The following is a 14,223-nucleotide window of genomic DNA, read 5'->3' on the forward strand; positions in this document are numbered from 1 at the left end:
ATCATCAGTTCCATTTTATAGTTGAGGAAATCAATGTTCAGAGAAGTGGAGTGATTTTCCCAGAGTCTTACAGCTAGTAAGCAGTGGCTCTGCGATTCAGACCCAGGTTTGTCTGATTGCAGACTCTATGCTTAGTCTGTATGATGCAAAGCTCCTGAGAGAGATCACTTGTAATATCCCCCGGAAATGGTCATGTTATCCTGGCTTCAGAGAAGGAAAAACAGGCACCAACAGCAGCAGATATGCCTGGATGGTCCAAGGAAGCTGAAGGAGAGTTTGATTTAGATTTTGAGAGCTTGAATTCTCTAATCGTCCTGCCATTCTTCATGGCTACTGAACTGATACACATGACTCCCATTCTGTAAAAGCTCAGAGCTGATGCTTCCTTCTCATGACAGCCTTGGCCTGGCACCTAACAGAATACCATCCTTCCTTGGCCTGGTAGGCTCCAAAACTCTGGCAGCCTTACCCAGCCAAACTCTCCAGCTGTCTGTGGTCTATGTTTCCTGCCCTTGTTCCAATCAGGCCTGGCCACTGGGCTGAGAGAAGCAGGGAGCCCAGAGCAGCTTTTTTTACTCCGTATAGCTAGCTTTCCAGCAGCTTTCATTGTCTGCATGTAAAAGGCCAGAGATAGGTCCTGGGTAGACAACAGTACCGCCATCATATGACACCCACCACCATAGCAGCAGCCCCCGGCCAGGGCCTCAGAGTTGTAGGGACAGAGGTTATGAAGATACTTGACCTTCGTCATTGCTACCCTCCTGTGTTTGAATATGAAGTTCCTCTAACTCTCGCTCCCTGCAGTGTTTGCTTCCAGTGCCAGCTTTGTGGGAACAGAGCCCTTCAGGCCACCTTTTCCCCCGCAGTGTTGCAGGATATTCTAGTCTCCATGTTTTGGGGCACATTTTCAATGGCCTTTTCACAGAGGTGTTGCAGCTATTAGCAGCTACCAAAAAATCCCAAAGCCAATGATTTGGATTTCCTTTAGGAAGATTCCCACTGAATGAGCCAGACCCTTCTCAGAAGCTATAAGACTTCGTGACATCCAAGCTAAGATTTGAGGCATTTGCTGTGTAGAAGGGCTGGAGTGTTTGGGTGTGTACATGTTTGTCTCTGCATCTCAGATTTACACCCATTGAGTCACTCCTGGCCTTTGACCTACAAGACAAGAATGCCATTAACATCCATGAGTTGGGCATCCAGGAACTGGGCAACAGATGGCCATGTGCATGTTGTGTAGCTTAGGATGTAGCTAGTATAGGTGTAGATATGGCCTCTTCCTGTTGACTTCCCCTCTGCATGTGTCACCTCCCTGAAGAGCACTGGAGATTGAGCTCTGTTCCCACCCTCCCTAATCAGAGCTATCATCATGCTGTGCACTCAGGAGAACAGTATTGGTGGTGCTTGGGAGTCCTGGAGACAAATAGCTCCATCGTTTACTGATTCACTTACCGTCTCTGAATCTCATCTGCAAAGTGCAGGTGACAGCATTGCCTCCCTCGAGGGGTAGCTCAGCTGTAGTAAGAATCACATGCAATAATGCAAAAAAGGGCCTCGCACAGAACTTAGCAGAGTGAGAGTTCAGGAAGTGATAGCCATTTTGTTATTAGTTTAAGGTGGCAAGAACGTCAGTTCCAGTCCTTAAGGGCCGAAAAGATGCACAGCTCTCAGTTCTCTTTCTGGAAAGAAGCTTATTGTAGCTAAGGGTCTGTAGACCCCACTGACCTGACTGTCAGAGAAAAAAAGCATCAGCAAGGAAGCACTTCCTGCCCTGGGTCCAGTTGTCAGAGGGGCCTCTGGCATGGGAGGCTGCCTCATTACACTATGACAAGCAGTTATTTAAGCCCAGTAATAAAGAACACTGACTTCATTTGTTTTTTTCCTCAGAGACTCCTGGGGGAAGGCTTGGAGCTGGTTGGAGGGCGGTTGATGGGAACTATCTCTGTGGGCTGTTTCTCTAGTGTTTGCTGGGCTCTCCTCACCACCTCTGAGCATCTCTGGGTCTCCACAGTTTTCTTTTCTGCTACGCAGCCTGTCCCCAGTGTCTTGTGGGTAGCAGAGCCAGCTAAAATCCCCTGGAGAATATTTTTGGGTTTGAGGGCTGGGGTCAGGAGTCTCTGGGGTGAGCCTGGTCCATAACTGATCTTTATCTTTCTGCTCTGTCCTGCCCTAGGGAGCACCCTATCTTCTTCATGTTCATTCAGATTGCCATCATCTCCATCTTCAAGTCCTACCCAACAGTGGGGGATGTGGCCCTTTACATGGCCTTCTTCCCTGTGTGGAATCATCTCTACAGATGTGAGTACCCTTACCTCTAAACCCCTGGTGGCAGATTTGTGTCGGCCTGGTCCCTGGATGAAACAGCCAGGGGAAAAGGAATTGATAGGCATTTGCTGGGCATCTGCTGTGCTAGCGGTGCCAGGAAACAATTCTCCCTCGGTGCTACAGACTAGTGATGAAAATAAAGATAACTACAATTCATTTAGCATTTACTGTGTACTTGGCTACTGTGGTTCTAAGAGTGTTACATGCATGAGCTCATTTTATCTTCATATTTACCTTTGAGGAAAGTATCCATATTTTTCAGACAAGAAGACTGAGGTACAGAAAGGTAGAGACATTTGTTCAAGGTCCTTTGACTGGTAAATGGTAGGGCTGGCATTGGAATCCAGATCTAAAAGCTTTTCACCAGTGATGTTCAGTAAAACTTTCTGTGATGATGGAAATGTCCTATAGCTGCACATCCCAATAGAGTAGCCAGTAGTATTACTAAGGAAGTGAATTTTTTATTTTAATAAATTTAAATTTAAGAAGCCACACCTAGCTAGTGGCTATTGTACTGGACAGTGCAGTGCTAGACCTAGGGCTTTGAACCATTTCCCAGAGCTGCACCCAAAGGTCCATATAAGACAGATGGGCAACCATAGACTTCCTGCCTACAGTGAAGACCCCTTTCAGCTCTAACCATCTGCTCCTCAGAGGATTGCCTAGCAGTGATCTAGTTGTGTTTCCTGGGCCCCCAGTATTTCCCTCAGTTGGGCTCTTAGTCCTCTCTGTGGGTTCTTTTTAGTGTTTGTAGGCTCCCTTAGGCTAGGCTAATGACTCACTCACCTCTGTGTCCCTAGAGCCCAGGATCAAACTTGACACATGGGAACAACTCAGCAAATGTTTGTGGATGAGTTTTTGAAACCTCTCTAATGAACAGGCAGTGTCAGCGGCCCAGCGACACTTGCTTCTCTAAACCAGAATGGAAAGGGAGCCATTGAACTTTCGTTGCCTACAGGGAGTGCCCAGCAAGGTGTCAAGAATGAACTCGGGATGTCAGGGGAAGTGAGTCTGTGTTGTTGTTTTGGGTCTCTCTGGGTGTCAACCAGGATGCGAAACTGATGAGCTGCCTGAAAGAAACCTACCTGTGAGAATGGGCCTGTGTGCAAAGGTAAATAGCTAAGTGGGCGGGCCAAGCAGGGCTGCTCTTACAGGTGATAATGGCCTGGTGGGATGGTGACCAGTCTTGCCGGCCTGGGAAGAGGAAGCGGCACCTTCTGCCTGTGATGTCCTCATTGCACAGATAAGAGTCACCCAGTCCACTGGGCTCAGAGTCACGTTGGGGCCTCTTGGTAGAGTGGACAATGACAAATCACGAGGCCACCAAATGTGAACATACCTCAGTTTGTGACAGGATGGGAATTGGGGATGTTGATCCTTTTCCCCAAAAAATAAGAGTATTTTTTCTTAGCTTTCTATCGCACACAGGGCATCTCTCTCCCTTGCATCATACCTTTCATCCCATATTACTAAGCATAGTCTGGAGTCATACTGACTTGAGACTGAATCCTGACTTTCCCATTACTAGCCACATGTTTTAGGCAAATCATTTAACCTTTTCGAGCCTCCCATTTTCTCATCTGTTGAATGTGGAGAATATCTTTCATGAGTGTTTTATGTTTGACAAAAAATAAATGTGAATAGCAATGTAGTTATTATCATCAGTTATAATTATGTGTGTGTGTGTGGGGGGGGCTCTTGCATAGTTCCATGATCAAAGCTTCAGGCTTGGTAGCCAGAGTCATTCAGAGTCATTGGAATAAACATGTTTTTCAAAACTTGAAATAAGCTATTTCATGCCCTCTGGGATAATGAGGCACAAAAAATAAAGACGGAGTTTTCAGAAACCTGGATGATCTAATTGATGCTGTTGCTGTCTGGCTGGGCAAGTTCAGCTTGTCTGAAAGTCCTGCAGAGAGCACTGGCTACCATCCTCAGTGCCCAGCTCCTACAGCGGAGAATACTCGTGCTTGGAGTGTCTGTTTGGGGCATGACAACTGCTAGTCATGACATGCAGTGAGGTGTGTCTTCGGCTTGGTCCTAAGAACCTGTGAGTGGAGACTTTGAGAAGTCTATAAGCCTAGGTTGAATATGTTCAGACTTTCAGTGTGATTAAAAATTCAATTTAAACATTAGCTACCAGTGCTAACATGCCTGCTCACACATTCACCTCTTTGTTTTCCTGTCCTGCTCAGAGGGGAAAAGAGGCACATGGGCCCTTCCCGGAGTATAGTCCCCAGACACCAAGACTCTGGAGCCTGAGGCCGGGATGAGACATACAGACACACAATTGCGGTGTTAGGGAACAGCCTGCTGGCAGAGCCAGTGCCAACCTGCAGTGGTCCAGCTGAGAACTAGTTACCAAAGAGCTGGATTTTGTGTGTTTTTATTAACTATTGTAAAAAGATAAAAGAATATTGATAAAATACATGTAAATTATAAGGAATAATGATGTAATAAATTTCCATGTACCTAGCACCTAGTTTAAGAAAAGGAATGTCACCCTCTCAATGGGACTGGATTCTTCAAGTAGAATTTTATTTCTGAACGCCTGAGGCTTAGATAGGCAAAATGACTTGCCTGAAGTTTTAGTTTGTCAATAGTGCAGCCAGAGATTGAATAAGCCACTCAGTGAACATAGGAATATGATTCCAGCTGGCCTAGCAAGTCTGATGAAGAGTGAGCCCTTTCGTCTCATTAGGCCCTGGTCATCTCTGACATCTCTGACACCTCCTGGTGCCTGGAACAAGCTGTCCTGTGCCCCAGGTCCCTAGCTCCATCTGCTCTGGCATATAGCTCTAGTCCTCTGGCCTGTCAGCCAGCAAGAGTGAATAGCAGCTCCCTAGTCCTGCAAAAGGTCACCATAGGCCAGAAGCCAACTGGATGCTGGTGACAGTTCCTCCAGGCACACAGGAATACTCTTCATGATTGCATCCAGGAGCTACATGTGAGCCTCTTTCAGTCTCTGCACTTGGTCACCTTCTTGTCACCTGGTCTGAAATCCAGAGTGGCTAGAGGCATGGAACAGAGACCCACCTGGACTATCAGATCACAGGGATTTTAATTTAGGAATATTGGGCACCACCCCTTTCTTTTCAGCAAAATAATTTCCAAGGAATCAGAAAGAACCATTGAGACATGTCAGTGGTGATATTGGAGTAGAGAAATGGTACATAGATTATGTCTTTCTTAAGGTTGTAACATTGTTTAATAAAAACAGCAGCAATAATTATCTGTGCACACGTCCCTTTTCCCATACTTCCTGTTTCTAGGAGAAAGGACAAGAAAGGAGAGGTCTCAGGAAGGCTTGAGTCAAGGCCTTAACCTCTCAGCTTTGAAAACCCAGAATTGTGGAAATTTCAGATCAGAAAAGAGGACCTTGGAAGCCCTCCAGGCCAGTGTTTCCAAATTGTGGGATTTCACAGACCACTAACATTTAAAAAACTCTGGTGACAGAGTTGCCAGCTTTTTATTTTGCTAAAGACATTAAAACAGTCAACTCTTTTACCAGCTGTTTATCTTCATTTAATAAAAGAAAGGACTTTTTAGCAACAACAACCAGCACCAAAAAACCACCTGTCATTTCTCAATAAAGAGTGAACCTTAAATTGAAAACATTCAGCTTTAACAAGAGCTCCGAACTGCTTTGTCCTCATTATTCTCACTGTGAACCGCTGACATCTCTGCTGCAGACTCACACAGGCCTCCTGCTTGCTCAGGGTCTGCAGCCATGATCCAGGGGTTCATAGCATTGGCTGCATATTAGAATCCCTGGGAAAGCTTTTAGAAACTAATATGGATTCCTGGGCCCCACCCCAAGAGACTCAGATTTACTTAATCTGGGTGGGCTTCCCCAGATGATTTCATTTTGCAACCAAAATTGAGAATTGTATGTGTAACCCAGCCCCCTTCCAATGCATGAACTCCTAGAATAGTATTTCAATCAAGTCTTTGTACAACTGAGGTCAGCAGCCTTAAGATTCAGGAGTTTCTCCATCCCTTCAGTGGATTTCCTGAAGGTCAGGATCAGTGAAAGGAAGGGAACTTCTATTCATTAACTGTCTGCTGGGAATCAGAACTAGCGCTAAGTTTTTTTTTTTTCTTTTAATTAATTTATTTTAAGTAATATTTATTAGCTTATTTAAAATACAATAAAATGTAAAGAAAGAAGTAGAAATAATCCTACTATCAGATATCCTCTAATGAAATTTAAAGGTGGGGGATGCACAGTATGGTAACCAGAATAATGGCCCCTCCTCACCCAACAATGATGCTCACATAATAATCCCCCAGACCTGTGAATATATCACGTTACATGGGAAAAGGACCTTCAGATGGGGAGGTTATCCTAGAAAATCCAGGTGGGCCCAGTGTAATCACAGGAGCCCTTAAAAGCGAAAGAGGCGGAAGCAGGGAGTATGTGGGAAATCTCTGTACCTTCCGCTCAGTTTTGCTGTGAACCTATAACTTCTTTAAAAACTGAAGTCTACTTTCTAAAAAAGTAGGGAGTCAAAAGAGGAGTTTAGAGTAATGCATTGTGAGAAGGACTTAACCCAACATTGCTGGTTGAAGATGAAGGGGATCAAGAACTCAGGCAGTCTCTATGTGCTACGAAGGCAAGCAAACGGATTTTCCCCTAGAGCCTCCAAAGGAAATGCAGCCCCGAAGATATCTTGGTTTTTAGTCTGTGAGACCCATTTTGGATTTCTAGCCTCTAGAACTGTAAGATTATAAATTATATTGTTTAAGCCACTAAATTTTTGGTAACTTGTTATAGCAGCCAGTAGAAAACACACAGTAATCCATCTGTGCCAGCGTTTCACACATCTGGTTTAATTCACGGAACGCTCCCATGAAGTTGTCATTTTAGCTCTGTTCTAGAGACGAGGGAGTGGAGACTCAGAGGAACTCGCTGGCAGAGCAGGAATTTTAACCAGCGTCTCTCTGAATCTGTGCCCACTATCATGCTGAACTCACCTGCCTGCCCAGGAACCACGCTGTATGGCAGGCCCTCCCTGGGGCTTCAGGGAGAGCTTTCTCCCAAGTGGGATTCCTTTTTCTCTCTGGGGTAGAGGTGATGTTAGAGGGGGAAGTCATCAGAAAGATTTTTAAATCATCTGAGGGACAGTGAGGGACATTTTAAGAGCAAGGCAGGAGACCTAAGACATGAATTAAGGAGAATGGAAAACATTTTCTAAGACCCAGGCTGGAGCACCATAGAGACTCACTGTGGGGTCTCATCTTCATGGGTTCATGCTGCCATTCCTGTCCATGATCCCTGTGGCCAGACAACATCCTGCCCGGGGAGAGGAGATGAGTTATGCTTGGACACACTCAGATTAGTTGGGTAGAGGGCAGTGTCTTGCTGAAATGCCTCCTTTGCAGTGTCTAGAGGCATTCATGGCATTGATAACTGCAATCAGCCAGGCCCACAAGTGGGAGGTATAGGATCCAAATCTAGGACCTCCCATCAGCTTTGGGCACAGGGAACCATTGACTCGAGGGTCTAAAGTTTGCCTCTTGGCACTGCCATGCCTCTGAGTAGGGCGGAATAGGGTAAGGCTGGAGGGTGAGTTCTGCCTTTGACCTACGCCAGGCTCTCCTTGGGCCTCTTTGTCCTATGGAGCCATCATAGCAAGGAAAAGGTCTCAAAGAGAATCAGCATTGAGCTAACTGTGACCCTCTGTCTTTGCAGTCCTGCGGAACGTTTTTGTCCTTGGCTGCATCATTATCGTCTGCTCTGTGCTCTTCCCTGTCCTGTGGCACCTCTGGATTTATGCAGGAAGCGCCAACTCCAATTTCTTTTATGCCATCACATTGACCTTCAATGTCGGGCAGGTAAGAGGCAAGGGCAGCATGGGGACAGCATTTTGTAGTCTCAGACGTTAAACCTGGGCCCTGGGTTCTGCAAACTAAGGGTTTGGATGTGAATGAGGGGACAGTTCCTTCCCTCAAGTAGCATGTGGTCTAGTAAAGAAGATAGGGAAGTAAGAGCCGTGGGGAAAACTATCTGGCTAACAGTTGCTGGGCATCATGCCGAGCCATCACCTCATCGAATTCTCACAGCAAGCCCTGTTTTACAAATGGGAACTGAGCCTCGTAGAGGCTGCCTCTTGCCCGAAGTCATTGGAGGAGCCAAGAACCAAATTCAGGGAAGGCTGTTTCTGAGGACACCTTCTTTCTGTAATGGTGCCTGGGCTGTGTGACACCCAGAGTGAGTGTACTGTGTGAGAGTGGGAAGGGCAGAGGCAAGGGGGGGAGAGGCTTTCCAGAGTCTGGGACAGCAGGAGCAAAAATAGGAGGATGAGAAATAGTACATCCTAGCTCTTGAGTAAGTGTGGAGTGCGGATTGCACAGCTAGGAGTAGCCAGAGAGGAGGCTGTCAGGGGTCCCTGAGAAGTACCAGCAAGGAGCTCCGACCTTCTCTGGCCCAGGGCAAGCCTCCCCGTTGGTGTCGTAGAGCAGTATTTCTCAGCAGTGAAGTCACTGGTGGGAGCTTCTTAAAAATGCAAATTCTCTATTACTATGTTTTATATCCTATAGTTATGTGGTGCCTGTCATCGTTACATGGCTTTGATTGTTAAAAAAAATAAAAATGCAGATTTCCTGATCCCACTTCCACAGATATCGACTCAGTAGATGTGGAAAACAGGGTCGGGAATTTGCATTTTTAACAAGCTCTCCCAGAGATTCTGTTGCAGGTGGTCTAGCAAACTTCTCCGAAGGTCCCTTGTTCACTGTGCTGCGTTGTCTCAGGTCAGCTCTGTCCTCACTGTGGAGGTGCTATCAGAATCACTTGTACTGTTTACCATTTCACTTGCCATTGGCACAATCAGGCATTTCCTGTGTGTAATAGGCGGAATGGGAAGCAGAGCTAGCTGGAGAGACTAATGATGGCACTGAATAATCCCCAGGGAGATTCGTGCCCCCAAGGTTAACTGCTGGGAAAGAAGAAGGGAGTTAGGGCTTTTGCAGTGAGTGATGGGTCTGGTATTTCCTGCATGGACATTTCTGGACAATTAATGTCTGGCCCAGCTATTTATCTTGATTTGTGAACAGCAGCAAGAGAGATGAAGGGCTCTGTAGCCTGGATGGGACCAGGTCAGAGGGTCTAGTCTGCCTGTCACACAGCAATTATTGATAGTGGATGCTCAGCAACTCCTACCTGTGTCTCAAACAAACAGAAATCCGCAGGATTCAACTTGATATTTTGTGGACTCCAAAAGGTTGTTCTGGCTCTTCTGTCTTGCTGAAATCTCATTACTTTTCCTTTGAAAGTAATGGCTGGCATCTGAGGGCACTGGGCCTATCCTGGGACTCTGAGGAGCTTGCAAGTGCCACTGAAATAGCCCACAGGTCTTCGTCAGGTCATCAGTGTCAAGTGTGGGTCAGGAGTACAGTTGCAGTGATTATGAAGCATCCATGGAACTTGCCAGATAACAGCTTTTTTTATGTGGCTACCTTTGGCTGCCTTTATGAAACAAGGGTCTCTGTAAATGGCATGGGAGATGTTTGCAAGTGGTCCGGTTCCATCAAAGTCAGGAGAAACTGAAATTTTGGGAACGGACGGTGGGGCTGGCAGTAGGCCCTAAAGGCCAGGTAGATGGAGTGTGTTAGTGACTGAGCATAGAGAACTCTTGGTATTGTCTTTTTTTTATAAATATCTTTTTAAAATGTATTTTTAACCATATAAGTAATACATGAATTTATTATTCCTGAGGAAAATAAGTCAAAATAGAAGCATATGCAATGAAAAGTAAAGATCCGGCTGGGCCCCATTTTCTCCCACACCAGTGCAGATGTGATCCCTGGGGTCAGTCTGGTGTGTCTGCAGGCGTCCTCTGTGCCTGTACAGACGGCTCTATGTCCATATGCACACAGAAAGAGCTTTTTTGTTTATATGAAGAAATGAAATCCTATATTATACTAAGTGAAGTTGGTCAGAAAGACAAATACCATACAATTTCACTTATACGAGGAATCTAAGAAACAAATAAATGAACAAATAAAATGAAAACAGACTCATAGATACAGAGAGCAAACTGGTGATTGCTAGATGGGAGGGGATTTGGGGGCCTGGACGAAAAAGGTGAAGGGATTAAGAAGTCCAAATTGGTAGTTACAAAATAGTCATGGGGATGTGAAGTACAGCATAGGGAATATGGTCAATAATGCTGTAATGGCTATGCATAGTGCCAGGTGGTCCTAGACTAATCAGGGGGATCACTTTGTAAATTATATAAATGTCTAACCACTATGCTGAACACCTGAAACTAACTTAAAAACTCCTACACTGTTGTTTTTCACTTAATGATCTAAATTGAAATTTTTTTTTAATGGCTCCGGTAACAGTTGGGATGTACTATGACGTATGACATATCTGACTAGGCGGGCCACTGCCGCTGGACACTGAGCTTGCTTCCAGTTATTTTGCTATTTATTATAAATGCAGGAGCCTCGCATATCCTTCCATATACTCTCGTATACACCCGCTAGTGTTTTCTTAGGACAGGTTTCAGGTGGTGGAATTTGCTGGGTCAGAGGCATATACATTGTATGTTTGGGCAGATATTGCCAGGCTGCCCTTCAGACAGGTCAAACCAACCTCCAGGCTTCCCACCATGGTCCAAGTGCCTGTAAGCTGGCGGTTTGTCCAGGCATCTGGCACAACAGTGTCACCGGCCTCCTTGGGTCTGGGCTCTGTGGCTCTGAACCAGAGATAACTCTCTGGGGTCAAATGTTTCCTAGGGCTGCTGGCTCTGGGCCTTGTGGCTGCTGCCACTGCCAGATCTCAAAGGGGCGTGTCAGACGGGGCCCTTAACTCACCCAGGCGGGCACCCAAGTCATATCACTGTCTTGGAGAATTGGCTGAGGCAGAAGACACCCCTCATCATGAGAGTTAACTACCCCTGCCCTCACACCTGTTAGGCATCACAGACTGCAAATATGAGACATTTAGAATTTTAGTGCGAGTTAAATGTCACCTCCTCAAAGAGGCCTTTCATGAGGTTCCCCTTCCCCACTGTCTCTTTCTCAGGCCCCTATTTGTTTCTTTCATAGCACTTAGCCCACCTCTAACTTTATATTGCTTCTCCCTCAGCCTCCCCTACTAGCCTGTGAGCTAAAAGCAAAGATCTACCTGTCCTACCCACTGCAGGGTCCCCAACTACCAGATCTGTACTTGGAACAGAGCAGTGTTTAGCAAATATCCGTTGGTGAATGAATGAACCAAAGATAGCAGGAGAGCAGCATGTGATTAATGGCCAGATGTGCAGAGGGGAACTGCTGGAGGAGTCTGCAGGGAGCGAGATCACCTTTCTGGTTGCGAGTGGTCAAGGGAAGCCACAGGGAATTGGGGAGTGGGACACGGACCTTTCCGAATTGGAAAGTGAGAGGGGAAGGAGAGATAGTCTAGGAGCTGGGCAGGATGGAAGCCAAGTCACCCCTGCTGGTGAAGGTCAGTGGGTGGCTGTTCTGTCCCCAGCCCTTCTCCAGCGTCTGTCAGAACCTGGTCTCTGGCCAGCGAAACCCCTGCATGCCCTCCACTGCCCAAGCCAGCCTCTGCTTCCCTCTGACCTGTAGTCAGCACTTCCATTGAGAAGTATGGCATTCAGGGACATGTTCTCGGTCCCACAGCTAGCTCTTCTTAGCTCTTCTACCTGGAGTGGGGCCTGTATTCACCTGGTCCTATTCTTCCCTCCCTGGACAAGACAGATCAGAGCTGCCCTGGGAACCAAATGAGTACGGATTGTTAGCAGGCATCCAGAGTCAGGCCCATCATTACTGAATCAGGCTAAATGTAGAGAACACCTTGACCTGCGGATTTTAAGTCCTGCTCTGTTTGAGTTGGTCAGTGTCATGCCCTCTACCAGAACAAATTATTGGTAGAATATTAGTTATACCAGCAGGTAAAACAGCAGTGACTTAGGCACCATCCTTTTCCCCTAGGGCTATTAAATATTTTTCAGCATGTGGCACAGATCATTTGCTAATTATAATTGTGCCTCAGAGTCAGTAATCAGGAAATGACATCAGTAACCCATCCATAGGGTGTGTGTATAGGGACTGAGAAGATTGGTTGGTCGTGGTCCCTTTCCACTTCCTTACTGTGTGACCTTCAGCAAGTGGTTGAATTTTTCTAGGTGGCAATTTTCTCTCACCTCCTAGGTTGTTGAGAGGATTGGACATATAATGTGTAGGTCCCATTGCCATTATTCATATGTTGACATGGGAAATAGCACAAACAATGCATTGTTCAAATACACGGCAAATTCCTAGGAAACCATTCAGACCCAGAAACCAAGGGAAGGAGGACAGTCCCCCCTCCTTTTTGTTTTTGACCCTGTCCTTCTGCAGGTCAGTGACCCACAAAAGAAGAATGGTCATCAAGGATGACATGTAAACAAAAAGGAATGCATTTAAATTTAGCTTTTTAAAAAGAGTAAGATAAGATGTCCTGCTCACTCTAATTCAGCTTGAAAACAGGGAACATGAGAAAATCTTTCCCCGAAATTATAATTGTGGCTCCTGTTTAAAGAGATCTTGCTGGGGGCCAAGCCCATATGAATCCCCTTAATCTTCCTGATCATGTGCTAGTGTGGCCTTCTGGATATTTTCCTGTGCATTTATGTCAGCTCGTGTGCTCATGGAAAAAGAGTTTTATTTGTGTGTGTGTTTTAATGTTGGCATCATGATAGGAGTATGACTTTTTTTTCTTTTAATAAAACATTTTGGTGACCTCTCCTTGTTCATACATGAGAGGGGAAGCTCCTTTTTAAACCCCACAGTTGATATAGCTACTTCTATACTGACAGCCCTTTAAGTTGTTTAACTTTATTTTATTCTGATAAAGTATTTACTTAATTCTTATAATAGCCCTTTGAGGGAGGCACTGTTATTGTCTACTTATAATACAGATGAGGAAGCTGAGGCTTAGAAGTCATAGAGCTCCGAAGGGTTGTATTTATTCGTGTTCTTATCACATCCTCTCAGTAGACCGTGGGTTCCATTAAGGCAACCCCCAGGTCTGTCTTGTCACCACTGTGTCCCCAGCACCAAGAAGAATATTCGGTGACTGTACCTTGATGAATAAATGGAATGAGCTGGGATCAGAATCCACATTTTATGACCAGTGACACAATCTTATATACCCTATCCTCCCAGTTCCATCTCTGTTTTGGCCCCAGCTGGGCCTGTGGCAGGTCCTGCTCCATTCCTAGGGGTCAGAACCAGAGTCCCCTTCCCCTCTTACCTCCTATGGCTGGCCCTGAGAGTCCCAGTCCTGCTCTATCCCCTCCACCCCCTGCCCTTCCCAGCAGGATCTGGAACACTCCATGAGCTGCTGCCTTTTGCTATGGGGGGCCACCCTGGCCCTCCTCCTCTTGCTGCAGACCCTGTAGGTCCTGGGCTGACGCTGCTTTGGCCATTCTGCTTTCTGTCACAAGGGGGGCCTGGACCCCTGGTGTCTGGGCACTAACCCTATGGCATACTGGACCCTGTTCAGGACTCGCTTAATTACTTTAGGACAAATGAAACCGCAGTCTTGTCTCCTAGAATTGCCTCTCAGTTGGCCTGGCGTGTCATTCTGGGCACTGGGACCACTGAGGCAATGTGAGGGGCTTGTGGGGTAGGTCAGCAGTGGTTAGGTGGCGTGTAACCCCCACTTGTGGACTGATGGGGACCCATTTCAGGTTTATTTCCATGAGTTGTGTGTGGTCTTGTCTGCAAGATCCTGGTCTGTGTGTGAGAAGAGTCGTTCCTCCTGACATGAGGTGCTGTGGCCCAGGCTGTGGCCCAGGCTGTGGCCCTTGTCCAGCTGGGCGTGAATGTTTACTTTGCTTTCCTCATCCGGTAGCATTTGTCTTAGTTCATTCCTTTGTCCCTCCCATCCTCAAACCT

The 14,223-nt window shown here is 46.3% G+C and overlaps 1 protein-coding gene across 2 annotated transcripts in view; it reads left to right on the forward strand.

Moving 5' to 3' along the window:
* PIGU (phosphatidylinositol glycan anchor biosynthesis class U) overlaps positions 1-14,223 on the forward strand; it is a 75,032-nt gene that overhangs the window by 54,125 nt on the left and 6,684 nt on the right. For both annotated transcript variants that reach the window (XM_016126429.2, XM_036229507.1), the window contains 2 exons: positions 2,174-2,298; positions 8,021-8,163. In XM_016126429.2, coding sequence (XP_015981915.1) covers positions 2,174-2,298; positions 8,021-8,163 — 268 coding nt within the window. The remainder of the gene's footprint in view (positions 1-2,173; positions 2,299-8,020; positions 8,164-14,223) is intronic.

Source organism: Rousettus aegyptiacus, unplaced genomic scaffold (assembly GCF_014176215.1).
Source record: "Rousettus aegyptiacus isolate mRouAeg1 unplaced genomic scaffold, mRouAeg1.p scaffold_m13_p_12, whole genome shotgun sequence".
In the NCBI taxonomy this organism is placed as follows: Eukaryota; Metazoa; Chordata; class Mammalia; order Chiroptera; family Pteropodidae; genus Rousettus; species Rousettus aegyptiacus.